Source organism: Aulonocara stuartgranti (genome assembly GCF_965226115.1).
Source record: "Aulonocara stuartgranti genome assembly, chromosome: 11".
In the NCBI taxonomy this organism is placed as follows: Eukaryota; Metazoa; Chordata; class Actinopteri; order Cichliformes; family Cichlidae; genus Aulonocara; species Aulonocara stuartgranti.
The window spans coordinates 29,826,311-29,849,925 of NC_138947.1; the positions used below are offsets into that span (position 1 = coordinate 29,826,311).

The 23,615-nt window shown below is 42.8% G+C and overlaps 3 protein-coding genes across 3 annotated transcripts in view; 1 reads left to right on the forward strand and 2 right to left on the reverse strand.

Moving 5' to 3' along the window:
* Nucleotides 1–6,759: 6,759 nt before the first annotated feature.
* prdm13 (PR domain containing 13) lies at nt 6,760–13,583 on the reverse strand. Its single transcript, XM_082551219.1, has 4 exons — nt 13,293–13,583; nt 11,740–11,871; nt 11,502–11,622; nt 6,760–9,584 (listed from the first exon to the last, which is right to left on the reverse strand). The coding sequence occupies exons 1-4, from the start codon at nt 13,458–13,460 to the stop codon at nt 8,095–8,097; spliced, it is 1,911 nt and encodes a 636-aa protein (XP_082407345.1). The 5' UTR covers nt 13,461–13,583; the 3' UTR covers nt 6,760–8,094.
* Nucleotides 13,584–18,973: 5,390 nt separating this feature from the next.
* Nucleotides 18,974–23,615, forward strand: part of usp45 (ubiquitin specific peptidase 45) — a 52,971-nt gene continuing 48,329 nt past the window's right edge. Inside the window, exon 1 of the mRNA XM_082551210.1 lies at nt 18,974–19,165. The gene's annotated coding sequence lies outside the window, so the exon portion shown is untranslated. The remainder of the gene's footprint in view (nt 19,166–23,615) is intronic.
* LOC309717923 (desmin) lies at nt 19,523–23,401 on the reverse strand. The gene is made up of 11 exons (XM_082552840.1): nt 23,093–23,401; nt 22,788–22,947; nt 22,494–22,643; nt 21,976–22,095; nt 21,779–21,874; nt 21,549–21,683; nt 21,352–21,462; nt 21,159–21,269; nt 20,889–21,013; nt 19,927–20,790; nt 19,523–19,748 (listed from the first exon to the last, which is right to left on the reverse strand). The coding sequence occupies exons 1-11, from the start codon at nt 23,317–23,319 to the stop codon at nt 19,655–19,657; spliced, it is 2,193 nt and encodes a 730-aa protein (XP_082408966.1). The 5' UTR covers nt 23,320–23,401; the 3' UTR covers nt 19,523–19,654.

Sequence of the window (23,615 nt, forward strand, 5' to 3'; positions counted from 1 at the left end):
TTTGTGTTGATCTGAGTGCCTGCTGCAACCCCCGTATGTTGGAAAGGGATGGAATTTCATTCATGATGACTAAAGAATTGAAGAAAAAAACTTTAAAATATAAATGAAAGGTCTGCCCTGTGAAAATCTTCCAATTACCTTCTCGTGAACAGTATTCATCGGAACTTTTTACTTACTTGAAAATTCCAAAAGTGTTTTCAGAGTTCTGCAATTGTGAATCCACTGAATTGGGATTTAGGCAGACATCGCAAGAAACAATTTTTCAAAACCTGGTCAAATAAAACCAGACATTAGAGAAGGAAAGCTGTATTTTGGGTGTCCTGACACATTAATGAAGGCACACTCACTCAGCCCAATGCTTTGATCGAGCTACCACCTGATAGAGTTATCCTAAAGCACTGCACTTTCCACTGTGACAATAAAAATCTGAAATACACTTAGCATCAAGTCGTTTACGCATCTGTCAGGTCTTACACTGTAGCAAGATTTTGCATGGTGTTTTCAGGGCTTAACACACCCAAGGTGTTCCGGCAGACAGGAAGGCAGGGCAGGTGTGAACAGCTGGTCTTGAGAGACATGATAACAGACCAAAGGAACGCAACAACCGGGGTGAGAGAACGCATAAACCCATTAAAAAAAACACAAAACTGCGAGAGAGATGTTTGTGATTTGAAGAGAAATTTTTAAAAATTCCTTTGCTATTCTCCAAAAAAAATAAGGCAGCCTTGAGATTTTTTAAACTTTATTTTGTTTTTGCCAGTAGGAAAAATCGGGCTCTTCAGTATTGTGTGGGCAAGTTGAACCTGTTATGGTGTGCAACACTGAATATAAGGAAAGGTCAAATAACACACAACAATTTTATTTTTGTAAACTGCTGAAATCATGAATCATAAAAGGGTCAAAGCATAATTTCTGTCTTTCTTTCTACTTGTTTTACTTCTTTCACTCTTATTATTTTTATCTTTAAGAATTATCAGATGCAGTGAAGGACTAGAATTGGTCACATCACATTACCACGTAAGCATACATGTTCAAATTTTATATTGACGCTTCAATGCAAGGCATGTTAGTATTGGGGTTGGCTGTAGCTCTGGTGGTAGAGCAGATCACCAACTAATCAGAAGGTTGGAGCTTTGATCCCCATCTGTTCCCACCTGCATGGCCAAGATACTAACCCCAAGTTCTCTGTCAGAGTGGGAATGTTGGATAGAAAGCACTTACATAGAAAGAGCATAGAGAGCAACTTGTGTAAAGTGCTTTGATACACATAAGAACCAACCCATTTACCATAGTTTTGCATTATGGCCATGTGGAAGCAACGTAGCTAAAAAAAAAAATTAAAGTTATGTGATCATGAGACATATTAGAGTTCCTTTTTGTTCAGAATAAACCCAATAATGGTAGATTGAGGGGAAAATAGGGGAAGGGGGATTCATCGTGTGGTGATTGTGAACATTCTGGTCAGCCAGTGTAATAGTTGCTGAGATAATTCACATTAAAGACTGTGGCGGTCTGACTGACAGACACTGCTGTCCATAGGGCCCAGTAGTGGCATAGCTAAACATCGTGTGAATTGTTCTTTCAAGAAAACGTCTAGCTCTTGATTAAAATGGTGTGATCTTTTAGTTCTTAAGGCGTTAAAGACTTTATTTTAGTACGTTTTACTTTTTTTTACTACAAGTAACAACAGATGTTTGACTGTTTGTTTGTTACTTGTAGTGTAGCTCTGTAACCTCATGCTAAAAGAGTGCCCTGTAGTTTCTTATTGACTCCAACTTTGACAGTGCTACAGCATAAACTATTAACCAGCTAATAGCCAACCTACTCTTCAGTTCAGTAACGTCCTCTAACATGACTGGAAAGAGGGCACGATCATGGACTGTGGAAAACAGAAGTATGACCTCTGGGCAGCGCTTGTGTCTTACAAATGTTTTTTTTCATGCAAGGATATGAGATGATGCTAGCACGATAGCATGCTAAACTTCAGCAGATATCTCAGCAACTGTTTATTCTTCATAATTATCTGGTGTTCAGTTCATTGTGCTTTTAACTTCCTTTAAACTAGCAGTCTTAAATGTCTATGCAAACTCCTGACAGGCCTGTTAGTTGCCAGGGTGGATGGTCATTTTTAGATAGCCTTAATCCTGGTATTTGCAATCACACTGTATTAACAATTCTCTGGCCTTCGATTGTCAGAAGCTATTGAATAAAAGTGAAATTAATTCAGTCATTCCTGTAACGGAAAAGCAAAGATAAAGGCACGGAACTTTAAGCTGTTTCAAATTTGTTATCACTGATGCTTTTTAAAGCATTTAAACGCTGCATTTATTTTGAAAATCCAAAAACAGGTGAGAAATAGACCCTCAAACTTATAATTGAAGATCTCCTCCAAGCAGTGCAGCTAGAGATTTCATTCAACTATCCATTCCAGTCCCTACTTAATAAATATATCCAGTCCAACATCACTTTTATTTCTCTTATGAAAGCGATGGATGGACACAGTCTTTGTGTCCTTGTTGTAATCATACTCTTTTTTTTCTGTACACTTGCCAAGAACGTTCTGTTTGTGTTATGGATGATAACCGGTGCTGAGTTTTGCATTGCTTTATATTCATCCTTTTGCAATGAGAGGGTGCAAAAAAAAAAACAATGCACTTCCATTTGAAATGATTAAAGATATTTAGATCACTTTTAAATCCATGAGTCTAAAATTGCATGTGTAACTTATTAATGCACAAAACTGCATGTTTAGAAGTTTAGATCAACAACATGGTTGTCGGCAGAGGTAAGCAGTTTAAAAAGGATTCCTAAAATTGGAAGAATGGACTGATGTAATCGAGGACATATATATAATGGAGAAAATGACCTACACTTTGAGACTGAAATCTGATAAACACCGAAAACAGTGGACAAAATGGATAGCCTATAAGACTCACTCAGCCCCATAGGGCAGGGACCTCTCCTCATTGTTGTTGTTTTTGTTTGTTTTGTTTTGTTTTTTCCCCCTTTTCCCCTCTTCCACAGATTGGGTGTCCTTTATTTTTTTTGGTTTGTTTCTTTTGTGTTCTTTTTTTTTTTCGTGTTTTTTGTTTGCATGTACTATAAAATTGGAAAAAGCACAAAATAAAAAGTTAAAAAACAAAAAAAGGATTCCTGTGATCGAGGATACCTGCACCAAGCCTCTAGAAGAGGCTTAGCTGTAGCCTGGAAACAAGTCTGTCTGGAGTGGTGGTCAGCTTCCCAATGAAGGCGAGTTTTGGATCAAATTCTAGGCTGGGAGTCAAACCCCCCAGTCAAACTCTTTTTTTCCCTCACCGGTGTTCCCACTAATGAACGGCACTAATTGATTGAAAACGCTGGTGGGAGGGGATGAGCAAGCGGGGTTTGAGAGAGTGGGGTGGGGGGTGGATTGCAAACAGTGTCTGGATCAGATCCAGACTTATGCGGGGGCCCACAGTAATGAGCCCTGAGTATTGTGGGCTTAAACGGAGGAGGGACAATAATACAGGGTACAGTGAGCACAAGTGAACAGACACATAAAGGGGACATGTGATCCCTCCAGAAGCTGCAGCCCTGCTGAGTTTATTTTTAATTACATTAATTCCTGGAGGTCAAATCATGGTGTGCATTTGTGGCTAAATATAATGAGATTACATGTTCAGTATACATTCTGCTGAGAGTTTCATGTGCCTCACGCTGCCCCGTTGTTCTTCTTGTCTTAAACTATGCAAGTCCCAAGGAACGTAACTGCATCCAAAATAAAATCAGCAGCACAACGCTATGTCTTTATTTTAAAGATAATACACTGCAGCCAAGGGAGCTTTGGTATGCAATCACTAGGATTACAAGAGAAGCGAGTCACCTTCCCCCTTGGAAAAAAAATCTAATTGTATCTCTTGTATGTGCAATAGAATTCTTTCCGCCACTATCCAGGGCTCGTGACCAGCAGGTGAACCAAGATCAAGCACAAATCAAAAGCTTCTCTTTGTTGTTCATTTGTACCTTTACCGTCACGGAGGCCTGACTCACACTCAACCCCACCATCCATTTCACCTCACTAATGGAAGGAAAGAGTCACAGCTTTCACTCATATCCATTAAAGCATAACACATGGTGCTTGGATTGGAATAGTACTCGCTGATATGGAGCACAAGCATGTCATATTTCTTTCCAACCCGTTACACAGCAGTAAATTGTCATTGTGTAGTGCCAGGCGGGTCAATTTCTTTCTCAAAGAGCACTTTTGCCACAAAAGAGGCAAAAGTGGTCAGAGATGTTGGGGAAAGAAGAGTGTGTTTGGTTTGCTTTGAGGATTGTCTTTAAATGGCAGCGATCTGGTGCAAGACTTCTGATGATTTGTGCACATGCGTTCCTGCATTCAGTGGGAATAGCATTACATTTTCAGGGATTGCATTTTAACATCCAGTAATTACAGTCAGTATTCTCAGTAATGCTCAATATCTTAGGGGTTAGAGACTCTTGATTGGACAGCGAAGTACTTGCCTGGTAGAAGGACAGATAAGCAGAAAAATGACTCTAAAGTTATTATATTCAGATATTTTTCTTGGCTGCTTCTTTTTTTCTTGCCATTGCCTTATGTTAATAAACGTTTTTGTGCAGAGCTCAGAGCACTTCACATAACCTTCAAATTTACTGTCCATCAGCAGGTAGCAGATGGACAGAAAACCTGGTTGCTTGTGAAGCTGAAATGCCTCATTTCCTTTCTCTCGTGTTTACTACACGCTGTGAGGTTTGTAAAGGAACATTAAATCATTTACAGGCAGACTGAGCTCTGCTGCATGCAAAAATAAGGTAACCGCTTTCTTCGCTGTTTGCAAGGAGCAACGTTATTAATGAAAAAATAGTTCTTGTAATTACTCTTGCTTTTCGTGGAACTTCACTTTTTTGAACTGCTAATTCATAAACTGCTAATTCTGCTAATTCATATCGCATTTCTGACATTTCTCCTTGTACTGCACTTCGATCCCGGGGTTTTATTCATGTGTGAGGGAACAAAAGAACAGGAGATTGACTGACGGATTGGTGCGGCATCTGCAGCAGGCTATGCAGATGTTTTACAGGTCTATTGTGGTGAAGCGAGAGCTGAGCGTGAAGCTGAGAGTTTGATTTTACTGGTCGATCTACCTTCCTGCCCTCACCTGTGATAGTGACCAAACGAATGAGAGCATGCATAAAAGCAAAATAAATGAAGGTGGCGCGGCTTTCCCTAGGAGATAAAGTGAGGAGCTCAATCAGCTCCAAGCAGACATGCAATGGAGCCAGCTGATGCGGTTCAGCACCTTTAAAAAAAAAAAAAAATCTGTGTAAGTATTAGGAAACATCAAGTAGCATATTAACTGCACCTTAACATCATGTCCAAGCCAAACCTTTTAAACTTTTAAACTGTACCCACACTGAGCTGAGATTACGTTGTTCTCATATGTTGTAAACAGGACACAACGCAGCCTGGAATCATTTTTTATTGTCCTCATTATTTTCTTACTGTCTTACTGTTGAAACATGTTTTCGTTTAGAGACTCTTTATTAATTAATAATAGTCATTCTTTAATGACATTTGCTTGGAGTTTTCCTGTGTGCTGTGTGCTAAGACAAACAGTGTTGGGTTCACACTTCCACAGGTGTGATTGTGGAAGTGTGTGGTTGTCGCTCTGTGTTATGCCTGTGACGGATTGGCAACTTGTTCAGGGTGTACCCGGGATGTGATCTGGAACGGGTTTCAACCCCACTGCAACCTTCCGGGCCATGCTTTAATTTCAAAATGATGGGATGGACTCCAATCAACGGTGCTCATTTAAAATTAGCAGGAGGAAGTTGGTAAATTAACACGTAGCTCATGACGCATTTTTAAATACCGTGATTTATAAAAGAAAGCCACAACAAATGGATTTTATGTATTACTGAATTTCTGATTGTGATTGCTCTTATACTGGACACTGTCGCTCCTTAACCGAGGGGGACTGTGTGCAGAACAAAGGGGTGTAGCAATGTCCGCCCTGCTAGCAGGAAAAAAACAAACAACAAAAAAAGCTTGCCTCCGTCCAGAGCATCCACACGGGATGAAACCTTCACCCACTCTATGCAGTCGTGGGCCGGAGCAGACCTTTGGCTTTCGTTTAATTTTCGCGAAAAAAAATCCTCCAATTTATTCAATTTTGGTTTTTTTATGTTTAATTAATTTTACTCGATTTTATTTTCATTTAAATATTGTACGGTTATAAACCATTTCATTAGACGACAGCTACTTTAGAAAATGTCTTTATTGTGGCGCATATACAGAAACAAAATGCCTTCTTTAATGCAGCAAAGAGAATAAAATGCTGCTGACGCATGAATGCAACCGCTTTAACGATCTGCTAATACAATATGTAAAAGTGTGACAAATACAGGGGTCCGCTTTTTTGCTATTTTAATTGTAAATATTTCTAACATACCTTAGCTTACAAAGACGCGGGCCTACTGTCTTCCACCACGCAGGAGACGTCTTTAAACAAGTCCTTTTGGGAAGCCGGGTTTACCCAGTTGAAGTTGAGTGGCATTTTCTCTTCCGCTAGCTACTTGTTTGTTAATTTTTTTATTTATGTATATTTTAAAAAGAAATCCTGCTTTATTGTCACATATATTCTGCTTGTTTTAAGGGCAATATAGGGGCGACTCACTGCGCAGAGGAATTTACGCCCACTTTGAACGCCTCCAAAATCTGAGTAAATACAATAAAATAGATTAATAAATAAAAATGTATTTATTACCGTGTATTAGCTGAAGTTTTATGTCTGAAGTAGCAGATGATTATAAGACACACACACACAGCTTGTTTAAGAAAAAAAATTAAATTAAATTTATTTAAAAAGCAACCGACTCAATGACAGGAGTAAAACATTGTCCGTCGTGGACAAGATCACTTTGAAACGAACGTATACATCACTTCTCCACTGAAATTTGAAATATCATACTTTACAACTTCTTTACATAGGCTATAACTGCACTCAATACATACTCTTTGTCTAGACGTGATTCCTTAAATAAACTGGACGCTATCGGGTGCCTCAGCGAGAGGCGCGCGCCTCGGCAAGAAAGTGCAAGTTTAAGAACAGTGCGCGAGGCGCCGGTGTGTGTGTGTGTGAGTGAGTGAGTGAGTGAGTGAGTGAGTGAGTGAGTGAGAGAGAGAGTGGGAAGGAGGAGGAGGGTGCGGGTGAGGCTATAGATACAATATTCAAATCAATAATCAGCAGCTAATTAAGCAGCCGTGTCCTGGAGATGAAATGCCCATTGCTGTTTTTTTGTTTGCTTGTTTGTTAAAGTGCAACTCACAGTCCGAGGGAGGGGAAATACAACAATGATCATGTGTCTACATCCCGTGTTAGTGAATGTAACGCTAACCCCTCCTCTGGTGGGCCTTTAGTTAAGAACCAGTTCCAAACATGAAATTAATTGGCGAGGAGGGGGATGTGGGGGATTTTACAAGAGATAGTTTTACACTGCAAACCAAATCAAGGAGATGTGTTTTAGCGTCATATTCAGTCTTGTGAGCTTTTGTTTTTCTTGTGTGACTGAGGTTTGCTTGTTTTGCGCTGCTGCCTTCACGGTTTTGCTGAAATGTGAATATTTTTATTTATTTATTTTTTGAATCGCTGGCAGATGTGTTTTCGTCGGCATCAAAAGGAATGTGGAAAAGAGCGAGGATTGAAATAAAATTCGAAAGCTTCCTCGTTTGTTTTTCACTTTTGTTGTGGTTTGGTTTGCATGGCAAAAAACGCAACGATCATCTTTTTCTTTTTTCTTTATTTGTTTTTTGTTTTTCTTAAAGGGTTTTTAGGGGTCCGAAGTAGCCGGGAAACGTGAGAAAACTGAATACTAAGCCTAGCTCCCCACTTATTACTGAGATTAACAGCTAGGCTGTGGATTGTGACGTTTATTTCGAGGCCAGAAACATGTTTTCTTCATGTTTGTAGTTCGCGAGCCTTCCAGGCATCTAAAATATAAAAATGCAAGACTTCATACAAGACTAAATGACACGTGTTGCTGTGTACAATATTTAAAGACAATGCCAGTCTTTATGTGGCCGTGAAAACCATCTCAGTCGTTGTTTTTGCTCGACTCCTGGTCGCTCTGGTCATCGGTGAAGCACACGTCCACGTCGCTGTCATTGTCGCTCTTTTGCTCGGCTTCCTCGAACAGACCGCCCGGTTTGTCCTCCAGTTTCTTGACGGTCTGTCCGGGGTGTCTGGACTTGACGTGCCTCTCCAGGTCCCGCCTCCGCACCAGCACCTTTCCGCAGAAGTCACACCTGTAGGGCGTGTTTCCCTCAGCGTGGAGTCGGATGTGTTTGTTCAGGTTGCTGGGATCTCCGAAGGGCCTGAAGCACACCTTGCACTTGAGCGGCTTGTAGCCTGTGTGAGTCCTCATGTGGATTTTCAGGCCGTATTTCCTGGAGTACAGCTTGCCGCAGTAAAGACACAGATGTCCCTTTTTAGGCTTGCCAGAAGTGGTGTTGCTCGTGCTTCCAGCGGGGATGGAATCCAGCCGTGTCCGGTTCTTCTCTGCTGTGATCTCTGACAGCTGTTGTGTGTGCATGGCGATCTCCCGGTCAATGTTCGTGATCGACCCCAGGTCGTGGCTCAGCGAGGGTGCACCAAAGTATGACATGGATTCTGGGTACTTGAGGAGGTTGCTGAAGTGGAATTTCAGCGGATAGTAGGGGGAGCTGTATAAAAGCTCCCCGTTGTAGACAGTGAAGGGCATCAGGGGGATGTTACAGTCTCCACCGTAAGTCTTGACACCGTCGAAGTGAGGGAGGGAGAGTCTTTCAAAATGGAGACCAGGGGGCATTTGTGGGTAACGGGACGGGGACAGGCCGGAGTGGAAACGACTTTCTACGTGCTTGAAAGCTGAGGTCTCCTCCATGTGAGGCAGCAGCGGGAAACCTCGGATTGCGTTTGTGCACGGCACCATCGGAGATGTGGAGTCCATAATTGCAGGTGGGCACTTGGGAGGGTGGTTCCCTCCTGCGTTTAGACCCTCGCCCACGTTGCGGATTGGTTTCATGTTCCCAATGAGTTTGCTGAATCCCATAGAGCTCAGCTTTCCGTTGGCCTCCTCTCTGGAGCTCTCCGCTCCCGGGACTTTTGAGACACCAGTTGGCTTAAAGGCTGAGCGCACACCAGGATGGAAGCCCATGCTGCTTAGCATTGAAGTGGTGGCGCCCAGGCTGAGGAGATGCCCCTGGTTTCTGCCTGAAGTGACGCTCATGTCGAGGGCCCTGTCCTGCTCCTCGGAGCTGCTTTTCTTTGACAGTCCCGTTTTGTTCAAAAACGGGGACGAGGACACCGCCCGCCGACCCGAGTCTGTGATGGAGGAGTTACTGTGAGCGCTCCTCGGTGAGGCGGAGTTGTTGGGAATGTCTCCAGATTTTGGTGACCTGCTGAAGGTCTCTGTGCCCCTGGCCTGTTCGCTGCTCACAAACCCTCGCCCGTTGCTCAGTGCGCAGTGGAAGTGAACGTGAGCCTTGAGTGTGTTCGGGTATTTGAATATCCTCCAACAGTACCAGCAGATATAACGCTCCTCACCTACAGAGACAACACATACGACAACAACAGAGACATTAATGTGGAGCGTTAGACCCCGTGCGTAAAATGGCAATAACAGCCACTGTAACTTGTAAAAAAAAAAAACAACAACAACAACTGTACATGTAACCACACACACACACACACAAAGTCAAACAAACATAAGCTTGGGCTGAAAGGATTGAAAAATCAGAAAATACACGTTTCCCATTCCCAACTACATTATCGCAAAAAAAAAAAACAACCTATAACATTAAAACCTATTTAAATATCCCATTTACTCTGACAGATTTTTATCAGTCACTGCTACACATCACCTGAAATTTCAATTCAAGCCTAATGGATATGATCCGGTTTCTAAGATCTGGTGCCAAATGGTAATAGACACATGGAGCCATCATAATGACCCCCAGTCCAGCACTCTGAGGTTAGGCCTAATATAGATGTAATGATTTTGTAATCCTCATACGGGCCATTGTTTATGATCACCATCAAAAGGGCAAACGCCCAGCCCAATCTGGCGCTCAGAAAACGACGCATTGAATGCGGGACTTTTCCTCTCTGTGCTCTTTCCCGTGGAAGTGACAGCAGCTGTTGCTTGAAATCGCAAGTCCCCGGAAACAATGGCGGCGGCCCATCTGTTGACGCCTCATAATGGAGGAGAGCGTATGTCCAGGAGCGCACACGGTGTGTTGGGCCGGAGAATCAGGGCAATATACACCCCACATAAAAGTTAGCATTCATTAGCCCACAATACCTTAACGCACCCACCTAATTTACCGTGAAGCACTTGTTTTTGAATTTATTTGCTTTTGAATACATGAATATTAATGGCGCGATGACATTTGTTAACCTCCAGTCTCGCGACTGAATCACCAGCCTCTTCTTTCTCCATGGTCGCCGAGGCGCGTCAGTTTCTGCTTTTAATTGCTTTTTTATTCTGTGTTTCAAGAACCGCAACTACTTTGTGGCAGAGTAAGAGTTTTAAAAAACATCTTGAATCAAGTTTGATATCATTTAAAGCTTCGCCGCTGTGCTTTTGGGAAGTATTCAAGAGGCCCTTCCAGCTCGAAATTAAATGTGCAAGATAAAATAATCGCCTGTTGATGGAATTTCTAATGAAGTATCGGTGGATAATCTTTTTTAAACCGATTAAATTCTTCTGAGCTTCTTTTTTTTTTTTAACCAAGATTAAGTGTTTAATCCCCGACGCGCAAACGCCTACTTTGCACCAATTTGGCCCGCACAAATTGATTATAAATTCGAAGACGGGCTGATGAAAAATCTTAACCCATCGAGAAATTATCTTTCACAAAACTGAAATCCTCTTGTGTTCTGTATTTTAACCTTAGCAAATCGAATCATTTCATCCTAGCATTTTATTCCAAAAAATGATTTGCGTTGATGACCTGTTATCCACTGTATCGTCTTCATCCTCCCACAAGAACTAGTTTTTAATAATTAAACACCACCCAAAATACAGCTAAAAGTTCAGTTTTCTCTCCCTTCACGAATCTTTTTATTCCAGTAGGCTATATTATTCTTCACTTGATTTCTTAACCACGATATTTTATTTAACGCGCGACATGAAGAATTGCAAATGAATAAATAATCCGCCTGCAGGGAAGCAAAAAACATCCAATTGATTTCCATCTCTGAGCGATAAAGCAGTCACATTATGGGGTATTGGCAGTCATTTAACTGCACGGTGATAAAAACCCTCAACATGTCGATGTGTCAGATCTGTAAATCGGAGGCCATGGCCACAGAAGGTAGTGTTCACGTGAAAACGACACACGCGTCCTTAGAAGGAAAAAAAAAGTCACAGATTTTTTATGATATTGTTATTATTGTTGTTGGATTAAAAATCGTTCAACTGTCCACGTTAGCAGCACCACTCTCTGCAGACTCGTTTACCTTTCTCGTCGTGCGTGGGAGTGGCCGTGGTGGGGATGTCGTACCACTGGGCCAGAGCGTTGGAGTACCACACACTAAGCTCCTCTCCTGCGGGGATTTCTCTCAGCACGCGGTAGAAAATCTCAAGAAAAAACAAAAGCAGTGTTAACTTAAGAGTCCATATAGAGGGGCAAGGAATTTGCTCATGAGAAACTTCACGAGGCCGTTAACTGTGATGTCACGGGCTTAAAATATTCACCTGTCCGCCAGGCAGGTCCGACAAAGCCTCCAGGTTCTGCTCTTGGCTGTTCCTGGCGGCGCGGATTAATCCGATCCAGTCCGGGACGGGACATCCTGACTCATCTACGAACTCCCCCCTTACCAAGCGGATCTGAGCCAGGGGGAAAAAGAGAAACACGATGAAGACAAACGTGAGCAGTGAGGGCCATTTTTGACCATCAGAAAAAGGAACATTTTTAAAAGAAAGGTCGCTGCCTTCTTTAAAAAAAAATGCAGTTTTGCTATTTTAGTCTTTTTTCACATTACAAAAAACGAAATTGCCACAAACGACTGTCTTCCAAGTCGAGCTACCTGAAGGGTTCAGCGGCCACTAATAATATTCCTTAAAACGCGCTTAATGCGTCTTTTTCCGCTCTGCTGATAATTCATTAAAGAGGATGACACACGGGCCTAATTGAGTTGATATGGGAAACGAATTTGAGGAGTGTCAGAGCGTTTCTAAACTGTTCAAGGACATTAAAGATCGAAGCGTGACATTTGACACAGAGATTGCACCTGATGATCGCCGGCAGCCCGGGGCCACGCATTTAGACACATCAATCACCCCCGATGACAGCTTCAACAATAACACGGCGCAGTTCAGTTAAAGATGCTCACAGAGCCGCAAAGTCTTCACTACTGCGCGTGTAAAAAAAAGGGGGGCAGATATATTGGTTTGCCCCCCCCCCCATACTTCCAGTCCGAAGTACTTAAAAAGTGCAAAAATGCTGGTCTTTGAATGGGCATCATTTAACCCCCAAGCTTCACTTAATTTAAATAATTAATTGCTGATAACGTGGGTCTAATTCATGTTTCACTGTTTCAATCTAGTTGTTTATTTATGTTTTTTTTAATTAATTTTATTTTCCTTTATTTTTGCTGATTTGTTTTAGGATGTTGTCTCAGTGGCATCTTTCTGTGGCCGGATTAGATTAAAATTAAACGGCTCATCGGAATAACAGGCCCGCCAGGCAGAGAAATGTGAGGCGGCTGAGGGGTTGAAATCCCACACAGCAGACCCGGGTCGCCCATTAGGCCGGTTAAGTAGAAGCACAGACTGACAAGTCAGCCGCTAATGGAACTCAATTATTTCCAACTTGACAGGCCAAACCAATTAAAAGCCTAACTCAAGGCCCGATGGAGTTTGACAGAGCAAGTTTAAAAAAAATATACATCTAATTTCTAGTGTTGCTGGAGCTACTTATGTTTAAAAACATAAGATAATATACATAATTCTAATCACGTGTAAAATATACTATATAAATATAGTAAAATGCTTTAATGTATATTATATCAGCGAAAGAATAAAGCAGTTCCGATACAAACTTGGAATAACGAAAATGATTTTGAATAAAGGCAAGCTTACAAAAATAAATCAATCTTTATATCTTCCAAATTAATTTAAAAATAAAACCGTTATTAATAAAAAAAAATATATAACAAAAAAAAAACTCGAAAATGCAAAGTAAAAACAAGAACTTTCCAGAAAGAGACAATTATTCCACGTTTCTTCTTTTAATGCTCTAAACTTACCTTTTTCTTGGGCCCTACTTCCTTGCGGTCCGACACGTACTTCCCGAGTTTGAAGATGCCCGGTACCGGTCCAATCCGGAGCCCGGCCGGGATGCTGCAGTCCGCAAACACACTGACGGTGGTGGACGCCCGGGTGGCTTGCATGGCGTGGGGTGAGATCAGAACCATGAAGACTGATGGAGACGGAAGTATGGAGAGCGCGCAGGGAAGGGGGATGAAGCGAGAGGAGATGATGAGGACAGGCCGATGTCCGCCCTCAAAGTGACGCGGTGGCGTTATGCTCTCCGGCTTTTCTAGTGATGGAGCAGAGTAAGTTTACCCCCCACCCTACCCCCAGCCACGCACCCACCCACCCACTCCTGTATCTGGGGATGCAAGTGTGTGAGGGTGTTTCAGATTGGGGGGATTGTAGCAAAGAGGTGATGCTGTGCTGTAAGGTAGGAGGGAGAGAAGGAGGAGGACGTGGTGGTGGGGGGTGGGAGCGGTCCTGAGTTTGTAGCAGCAGCGGTGACTGTGTGGAAGTGAGTGTGAGAGAGTTGGGCTCACCCAGCAGCTGTGTGGAGAGAGAAAACGGGCCGGCCTGGTCACATGGAGACTTTCCCTCACCCCGCTGTATAATGAATTGCTCCAAAACGGTCAAGAGACACAAAGGGCCAGGCGACCTTCCCATCCCCGAAATCCAATTTGTCAAGGCCAGAGAAAAGAGGGTGCAGAATCAAAGGTCCAGAGCGGCCATTAATCCTCAGCATGTGGCTTTGTCCTCCAGACAGTTCCGATATTTTAACTGACAAATCCACTGTATAATTTCTCCATAAATCCTCACCCTTTTCCATTCTTCCCTTTCAAGGCAGGTTTTTGGAAATCAGTGGCTACTTTAAATCTACTTGGCTGGCATTCTTTAGGCTTTGCATACTTCAAAGGGCTTTATTCTGCCTCCGCCTTTGTGTCCTTAGATTAACAAAAGGCGCAGGAAAGTTTAGAGGACTTGTTAACTTCTATTGACTCTCGGCGTGTGCCGGGTTGAGATCAGGCAGGTACTGAAAAGAGAGAACCACCAGCAGGAGGAGAGAGAAAGAAACAACCATCATCATCATCTTCACGACGCTCACACTTTGTTTGTTTGTGGCTCTCTTGGCTCAAGATACAACAGATTTTTTTTTTCTTTTTGGTTGCTCAGGGACACGAAGATAATAGAATTATTGCAGAATATATTTATTTATACCTTCATAAAAATACCATATATATATATATGGTATTTTATGAATGTATATATATGTAAACATGGAAAATCGTTTGTACAAAAGGCTGTTTCTTTTAACAAAGAAATATATTCTCAAAAAATATATTGTCATTGTTATTAATATTTTTATTATTATGACAAAAAGAAAAAAAGATGCTCAGTCTGTCTCTCTTATTAAAAAGGCTAGAAATAGAAACGCTGGATTCAAGGTGATTCTACTGGCTGCTTCCTGTGGCTGGACTGACATAGTAATTGAACCTGTTGGTTGATTGAATGATTAATTGATTGATTAAAATAAATAAATAAATAAATAAATAAATAAATAAAGTCAAATAACCATGGTAACATCGCTGCCCTATGAAAGCCATGTATCTCCGAAACTTTGCATGAGCTCACACAGGCAGGTCTGGCTATACAGTGTACTTCTTTTTTTCTTTTTCTTTTTTTTTTTTGCGATGTTAAGTCATTTGAGAATGGATGTTAATATATTTTAATTATTCTTTCCATATTCTTTCCAAAACTGTTATTTCTAACAACATTTTTCTTGGATCTGTAGCTCTTATGTGATGCCCACCAAAACCCACTTGTTTGGCGAACACAGTGTCTGTGTACTGGCAGACTTAGAATCACATTCACAATGAGGCTCCGCGCAGCAGGTTGTTTAAAGATACGGATGCTTTTTGATGCTGTCTATGAGTCTGAACTGAAAAAACAACAACTGGGTGATCAGTTCAGACCATGAACAAGTTGACCTCTGACCTGTCCACTGTGCACGTCTCCCTGTGTCTCTCTCTTACACACACACGCAATTAATGTAAAACATGTGGTACTAAAACTATCTTGGAAGGGGATTAGAGTGAGGAAAGACTGTGGGTATGCGACATTAGAACCAAAAAGATGGTGATAAATAAAGAGACCCCCCCCCAAAAAAAAAACCCCAAATAAATAAATAAATAAATAAATAAATAAATAAATAAATAAATAAATAATTTAAAAAATAAAATGAAATAAAAGCACTTCATTAGTGCATTTCCGCTAGTTATCTCTCCACAAAATGAAAATAAACTATTTCACACAAAATGAAAATAAACTATTTCAGGTACTATTTTCCCCCTTCGCCCCCACCTCCCTGCGCTCCTCCACAGTCCTGAACTACACGCGAACAATCTCGTCAATGTTTTTGCGCCCGGCTGTGCGGGGGAGTTATTTATTAACGCCTCGCCATTTGCGACTGGTTCCCATCCACCCCTGCTTTGCTTTAAAGGCCCGCACTTCTCCACAGTGAAATTAATTATTCTCTGAGGAGGAGGTGGGGTGAATGAAAGGAGGAAAGAAAACGAAGAAAAAAGAGGGGAAGACGTTGCCTTTCTGTTAGCGGAAAAAGTCGCCGGGGTGAATCCCCGCTCCGCTGTGCGCTCTGAAGCCCTGAAGAGTGGTCAAAAGGCTCGGTGTCAGAGTGACGGCAGTGTTGGAGGCAAATGGGATGGAAAATTAAATGAAATTAAATGGCTGGAGCGGCCTTATTGTGCCTCCTCCTATTCTTTTTTTTTCTATTTTTTTTTAAAGAAAAACATTAATTACATAGTTGGATCTTTATTCAGAAACTATTGCGGATTCTGCGAGTGCTCTTTCTTTTTAATGAACTCTTCTTCTCTTTAATAAACTTAAATAACGACCTGAGAAGAATTGGTGCTCGGAAGAGGTGGGAGTCGGGTTTTTTCTTCTTTTTTATGGCCCTCTCTGCCTGCCTCTTGCCAGCCTTTTTTGGATTAAAACTGTCTAAACGGTGGGGCTCTCTCTGATTTAACTGGTTGGCCATTAATGACCCATGAATATAGAGGAACAACCTGTCTGCAAAGCAACGCGGTAAATACGGAGAGCAATGCCCCACCAGGGATCTCCATTCATGCGCCCTGACTATACTTCAGGGGTGCCAAGGGTTCACCACCACCTCTCCTGGACTGGTTTCAATGGTCTAACCATTGAAGACCCCTCTGAGTGCAGAAGAAAACACATTTTTTATGTCGACCCATAAACTTTCTTTGGGTCTATTCAGGGGAGGGAGGGGGGAGAGAGCCCAATCATTGTCCCACTTAGCAATGTGGCCTATTTCTCACAGATTCCCACGTTTTAGAAATGACTTTGTTTTCCTCTAAATCCATTTATTTCTCCGCGTGTAAGCCAGCACATCTTGTGTAGCCCACCTCTCGCATTCAGTCGGTCACACTTAAATTTTGATTCAAGAAAAAAAAGGAGAAGACGAAAGAAAGAAAACTGAAATCCTCGCGCGTATGGCTCTCTGGCCCCTCCGAATCCCACCCAGCAAAACAATCATTATTATTCCTTTCAGATTCGTGCCTGCTCTCAGAGCAGACCGTCCATCTTCTCCGTGCTTTTCTTTGCTTTTGCAGAAACACCCTCCCCTGCTCATCTATGAGGTGTTTCACACTCTGAGAAACCTGGAGAAAGATGCAAGCTGCACCGTGGGCAGACCAGCTGCCTTGATGCGGGTGGGACATTTGAGACACGTTTGAATAGTAATTGTGCTTGTATGGGACTCCCACCAGATGACATGATTGGGATTTTAACCCAGACTAATATTCAAAATCGCATTAGAGAGGAGCCGAATAAATGGCATCCGATTCAGCGCTGTTCATGCGTGATTGCATTCAAAAAAAAAACCCTACTCAAAAGTGGGCTGCAGCGTTTTGGTATTCAAAGTCTCAACAAAGTTTTTTTTTTTTTTTTTTTGGAAGGCCACTTTTCCCTGACTTCAACTCACTTTGTCTCGCGTGAGAAGACGCGGATAAAGGCGCGTGAAGTTCCGTGAATTGATATGTTTCGGTGTACCTTATAAATTCATACCTTTTCTCACTCGACCGCCTCAGAAAGAAAGTGTCACTCAGGCCGATTTTCTCTGCTGTCCGGCGCATTTAGCAGCAGATCTATTTGAGGAGTTCATTCCTAGGCAAATGTATGCAGGCAGGGTCGCCCGTGAATAGAGCAGCGTGTCAGCCGACCCTAATTGGGATTTAGCTACCCAAAGCATATGCGCCGAAGTGACAGAGAATCACCGGCTTCAAAGAAAGTCGCAACTTTTGCCCTTCTCGGTGAATCTGAGGAGCTCTTTCCCTCGCCCCGAGCAAAAGCGCATTTTTTCTCCCAGGATGAAGGTTAGTGACCCACTTCGGCGGGTTTGTCTCTGCAAGCTGGCAATGTGAGACAAACAAATATAAAGGCAAAGAGCACGCTTAAAGACATGATACCTTGACTCGCCTGCATGGCTGAATATGGTTAGACATTTTTAGCGAACTTCACGGTTATTATCTCAACAAGGAGGTCAATATTTTCTAACATTTTTCTGCGACAAGTTAAACGTTAAAAGAATTTAAAAAAAACAACCCAACATTTAATTCAGTCTCGTATTTTTTTACATCCTAAAAGGAAATTGCAACTAATAATAAACATAAGCGATAAAAATATCAATGATCAGGTACACTGTCTTTGAGGGTTTTTTAAAAAATATATATATTTTAAAGGAGCGCATTTTGCCTCTTTGTTTTATATGCTGTGGAATTCAGAATACTTATTTATTTATTTATTTATTTATTTATTTATTTATTTATTTATTTATCATATTTAAATAAAAATGTACTCACTTTTTCCCCCAATGAGTTTTCTCAGTGTGAAGACGGAAGCACCATGGAGAGCTCCACACATTTAAAAAAAACACGTGAGGCTATCGATAATAAATGCTTTCCTGTTTCATTCTCACATGAGCGTCATATTTTCGACGGACAGCTTCGGGTTCAAACTAATTTCTTGTTTGAGTGGACTCAGCTCGTGAAAATGACGTGAGTTTAAAATGAAGTCAGTGCATATTATTCAGATAAATAATTTGTGCAGCAAGAAATACGGGGTTACACACTAAAATACTTGACTAAGTCTAATTTACTAATTTTCTTCTCTGTTCTTTTCCCCCCTTTTCTTTGTTTTGCTTTGACTGTTTTTGCTATTTTAAAATGTATTTATTGATCTTTTAATTAACTCACTCATATTTATCCCACGTGTATCACTGTTTCTGGTTTTCCTTTTTAAGTTATTTACTCAGAAAAAATAATAATAATTGTCTATTGACATATATCCACTCTAAAGCTGCCAATGAAACATCAAAAAATCTTCAATCAAACAACTAAAAGTTCCATTGAAGCCTTATTACGTTGAACTGAGGAAGCCTTTGTGGGTTTCCATCCACCGAGAATTATTTGTTTTATTTATTTACTTGCTATCTTTCCTGAGATGTGCCAAATTATAATAATAATGGTACAGTAATGTTACTGCTGCCATGACAGCACAGGACCACCGGTTCTACTCCAGTCTTTGTTGCGCTTTCTGTCTCTGATTGGTGTGTTGCATGTCTTCACTCTCTGCCCCTGAGCAGGACACTGAGCGTGTTTGGCATCTGCTGGCCACATCCAATCTCTCCCGATCAGCCGCAGTGGGAAAAGGTGTGGAAATGGATGGAATGAGGACAGGAAACGGCTGTGTGCAGTCACTCTGCTGCAGGACCGCATTTGAGTGACGGATTCCTCAGCCCTGCAGAAAGTGTCAGGGCAACCATCTCGACCCTCAGGTGACTCTGTCCCTTTCCCCCTCTCTTTCTCTGTTTTGCTGTTCCCTCATGACTTCCTTTTCCCTTTTTCACTCTGCATCATTTCAAGCCAAAGCCAGGATTCTAAGGAGCATTTCTTTGTGCTAAGCAAAACATGAGGTTTAACCAGCATTGAATTATTGCTGAATGACGTTCTCTATCCTCATATAAACTCTTCAAAAGGACACAAAATAAAAGAGCAACAAGGTAATTCAATGCTGATAGCTTTATTTGTGGCATGTAGGAAAAAAAGGGGGGGGGGGGGGGTCACAAAAGTTTAGAGAATATGTTGAGTTGTCTAGTGAGGCATAGTTAAAGCCCCTGATTTGAAGCAAAAGGGTCAGTCATGGTCTTCTTGTCTGGGGCAAAAGGGCAAAGGTCAGTGTCCAAACATGGGGCTTGGTCAGTGCAAAGCTCAGAGGGGCGTGGAGGTTTAAGGGTGAGAGGAGGTCACTTGGGAATTCGTGTTGCTCACTCGTTGTCCGACTCATCGGCCGCTCCGGTGATGGTGTAGGTCTGTTCTTGGTGGTCCATTTCCAGCACATCATCCTCATTTTTGACTGTTCTGTAGAGAGACAGAGAGACAAAGTGACTGAAACAAGCATGTTAAACCACACCCGACTCTGTCACAGACCAGGTTAAGTCATTGTTTCTTAATGAAGGGTAGTGTTTGGTTGTACTTTCTGGGTGTGAGTGCTTGTCCTGTTTGAAAGAACTGCAAAAACACCTGATGGTACCTTTACCTAATGAGCACCGTCCTCCTCTCCGTCAGCTCCACAGCCTGCTCTGCATAGGCCTCGATGTTCTTATCATGTCCATCTGAGCCATATGTAGTCCCGGTGCCACTAATGCCACCCTTTCCTCCACCTGTCTTCCCCATGCCACCAGCAGCTGACAGAGCAGCATCGTCACTACCCACACCCCCACTTCCTCCACTGCCTCCAACTCCACCACCCATTCCACGGGCTACACTACCCTCTTCACTTATTCCTCCAGCAAGTCCAACACTCTTTCCTACAACTACACCACCATTTCCTCCACCAAACCCAGTGCCAGTTCCACCCATCCCACCTGAACCTCCAGTTTTACCACCTCCACCCATTCCAGTCCCACCTATGCTGCTGTCACTCTTGCCTCCAGTACCGAATCCCAGGTTTCCCACACCTCCAGCACCAGAACCACTTGTTCCTCCAGTGCCCATTGCTCTGCTGCCATTGCCTTTGCCCACAACCCCACCATTAGCTTCAGTACCTACACCTACACCCCCAGCTCCTAATCCATGACTACCAGTAAAGTCTGCCCCAGCTGATGTACCAGCAGGACCTTTTTTACCACTGGCTCCCTCAGCACCCATTCTTCCACCTAAACCTGCAATTCCTGGACCTGTTCCCATGCCTCCTGCATCTATGCCCCCACCCATTCCTACTCTGCCCCCAATGTCTCCCCCACCACCACGTCCTATCAGTCCACCACCCATTCCACCTGCACCTCCCATGCCTCCTCCACTGATGCTCATCCCGGCACCAATGGCGCTCATGCTACAGCTAGTGAGAGATAAGGTTTGCATCATGCCAGAAAGCCGCAGGTCCTCGCCCTCGATCAATTTTCTGCAGAGGAAAAAAAAGACAAAAAATTACCAAATTTATTAATATTCACTCAAAGACACAACCCAAAAATCATTTTCAGGTGGCTATTTTTCACTTACCTGTAAGTTGTGATCTCAATCTCCAGAGCCATCTTGATATTCAGAAGCTCCTGGTACTCACGCAGGTGCAGCGCAATTTTCTCCTTGGTGGATTTCAGCTCGAGCTGCAGGGCCTCAATCCGAGCCTATCAGGAAATCGGGGTTATAAAATGAATGTGTTGTTGTAGTGGCTTTGTGTTTGCATGTATGAATGTGAGAGCATGTGTGTATTTATGACTGACTCTGGTGGGATCAGGTGTGCACCCTGGGACAACATGAGCCAACATTTACCTGCAGGTCTTCCAGTTCTTTTCTGTACTTCTCTTGTGTCTCACGGATCTGAGCTTCAAGAGCCTCGTTTCTGGTCCGCATGGCATCCAAATCTCGTTCTTTACTTTGGATCTAGGGACAGTTTCAGCCCAATTATAGACACTCAATATTAATAAACGGTTCTTACATATTAATTTTCACTTGTAATACTCACATCTTTTTTGGCACTGGCTATTTTTTCTCTAACGCTTCGAACTTTATCAACATGCCTCGACGTCTTCTGGGTTAGATCTTCAAATTTGCTTTTATACCACGAATCCATTTCCTAACAGTGGAGAATGATAACGTTACAGAAGACTCAACTGTGTACTTTTCATCATCTGGAAGCGGTTTTGTGTGATATTTTTGTACCTGGAGATTTTTGGCTGCGATATCGTCATACTGGGTTTGAATTTGTTTCAAAGCAGCAGCCAAGTCGGGCAGAGTGAACGCACTCTGGGCTGAGACGTGAGCGGCGTAGATCTGTTTCATGAGTTCATCAATTTCCTAAACCAAAAAAAAAAAAAGAGAGGCCTTTAGGAATCATTAAAAATAAAAGGCAAACTTGGAATAGCTAATTCCTACGTAAAGATGTCACCCACCTGCTGATGGATTCGTTTAAGGAATTCAATTTCAACCTCTAACTGCTCCAGCTTCTTCTCCAAGGCAATGCGGGAGGAGGTGGCTTTGTCCACATCCTGAAAAATAAACAGAAGTGTTATCATGTATGTCTGCCCCTGAGAAATAATGTGTAGGCGACATTCACACCCAGGACAGTGGCTAATTTAATGTCACTCACTGGACGGAAGGCCTCAATGTCTAACTCGGCTTTCTTCCTCAGCTCCACCGCCTCCTCATATTTGACTTTGATTGCCTTTAGTTGAGCAGCTGCAGACTCTTTGGACGCCAAGGAAATGTCCTGAAAACCAAGAACGCATAAGTAAGACGCCTGTCTGCTAGATTTGAAGGTGAACACAAGGGTGTGCGCAAACTCTAGCTGAGCCTTTTGCATTTTATATTTCAGCTTCATTCTTGTGTGTGTGCCTGCCAGCACATTATCAAGTCATCTCATCTGTGCATAAAACACATCTGACAACAGCTGTAGTCTGACACCCAAATACGGTCAGGATCCCCCTCAAATTGCCTGCCAGAAATGAGCTTGTTACCAGGTAAAGAACTTTGAAAACACCAAGTTGACGTCTTGTATCGTTGTTTGGGTGGATCTTCTACAGATCGGTGAGGTGTAAACTTAATGCCCTCTTGAGTGTCTAAGCAAAGGAAGAGCAGAGGCAGGATCCGGGAGATTTCTCGTCTCACCCTCTGAACTCTCATTTGTTCAGCAATCTTCTTCAGCTCTTTCAGCTGTTCCTCATAGAGCAGGCGCAGACCCACAGGCTTCTCAAACCGGTTCTGATAGGCCTCAATCTCAGTTTCCAGTAGCTTGTTCTGCTGCTCGAGCGATCGCACCTGTAAGGACACGAAAACTCAGTCTAAACCACACTCCACAAGATGAGAATTACTCCTGTGCAACATGTTTGAGTTCAGTGTGATATCTGCTTTTCGCTGCGCCTATCAAAATAAGTAAAATCGAGTTGAAAAAGGTTGTTTCACCTTGTCGATGTATACGGCCAGTCTGTCGTTGAGAACGATCATCTCCTGTCTTTCGCTTGTCCGGGTGCTGAGGAATTCCTGGTTTTCAGCTGAAGCCACATCCAGGTCTATGGCAGGCTCTCCGCTCGGCCCAACGCACACCATGGCACCTGCACTCACACTGAAATGACTGATACAAGTTAACCTACAGCCACAGGCACCAAAATATGTTCCTTTAAGTGATTAAAATTATTCCTAAAGACAGCCTGTAGAAGAAGAATTTATTTTCGCGGCCTCGCCTGTAAAACAAAAATCCAATGGCTTACCCTGCTCCTACCATGCGAGACCTGCGTGCTGCAGACATGGTCCTTCGTCCCACTGAGTCCACACGCATGCTGCTGGCCCCGGCTCTAGAGGAGAAGCAGCCGGTGGAGGCACGACGGGCCTCTCTCCTGGTGGGGGATGGGCTCGACACCCTGATCTGGTAGGACGAGCTGCTGCTGTCCTCAAAGTGACGGCGGTAGGACGAGATCCTCTCTGGGCTGAAGCTCATGGCAGCGGTTTCTATGTGGCTTTGGTTCTGTGAAGGGAAACAGTCAGTGGTTTGCTGCACTTTACTGCTCCTGAACCTTCCTTTGTTGCACTCTCTGGTTGTCAGCACAGTCTGAGGTTTTATACTCCCCATTGACAGTCATGCTCCTGCTCTGTTCAAAACAGCCCAGGTCATGAGCCGACGCATGCGGAATCTTGAACCTCCGTACTAAAGCAGGCTTGACCTGCCTCTCAGATATGTATCAGCAGCTTGTGAGAAGCAGAAATGGGCTGGGATCATGGCTGTGGGCACAAGTC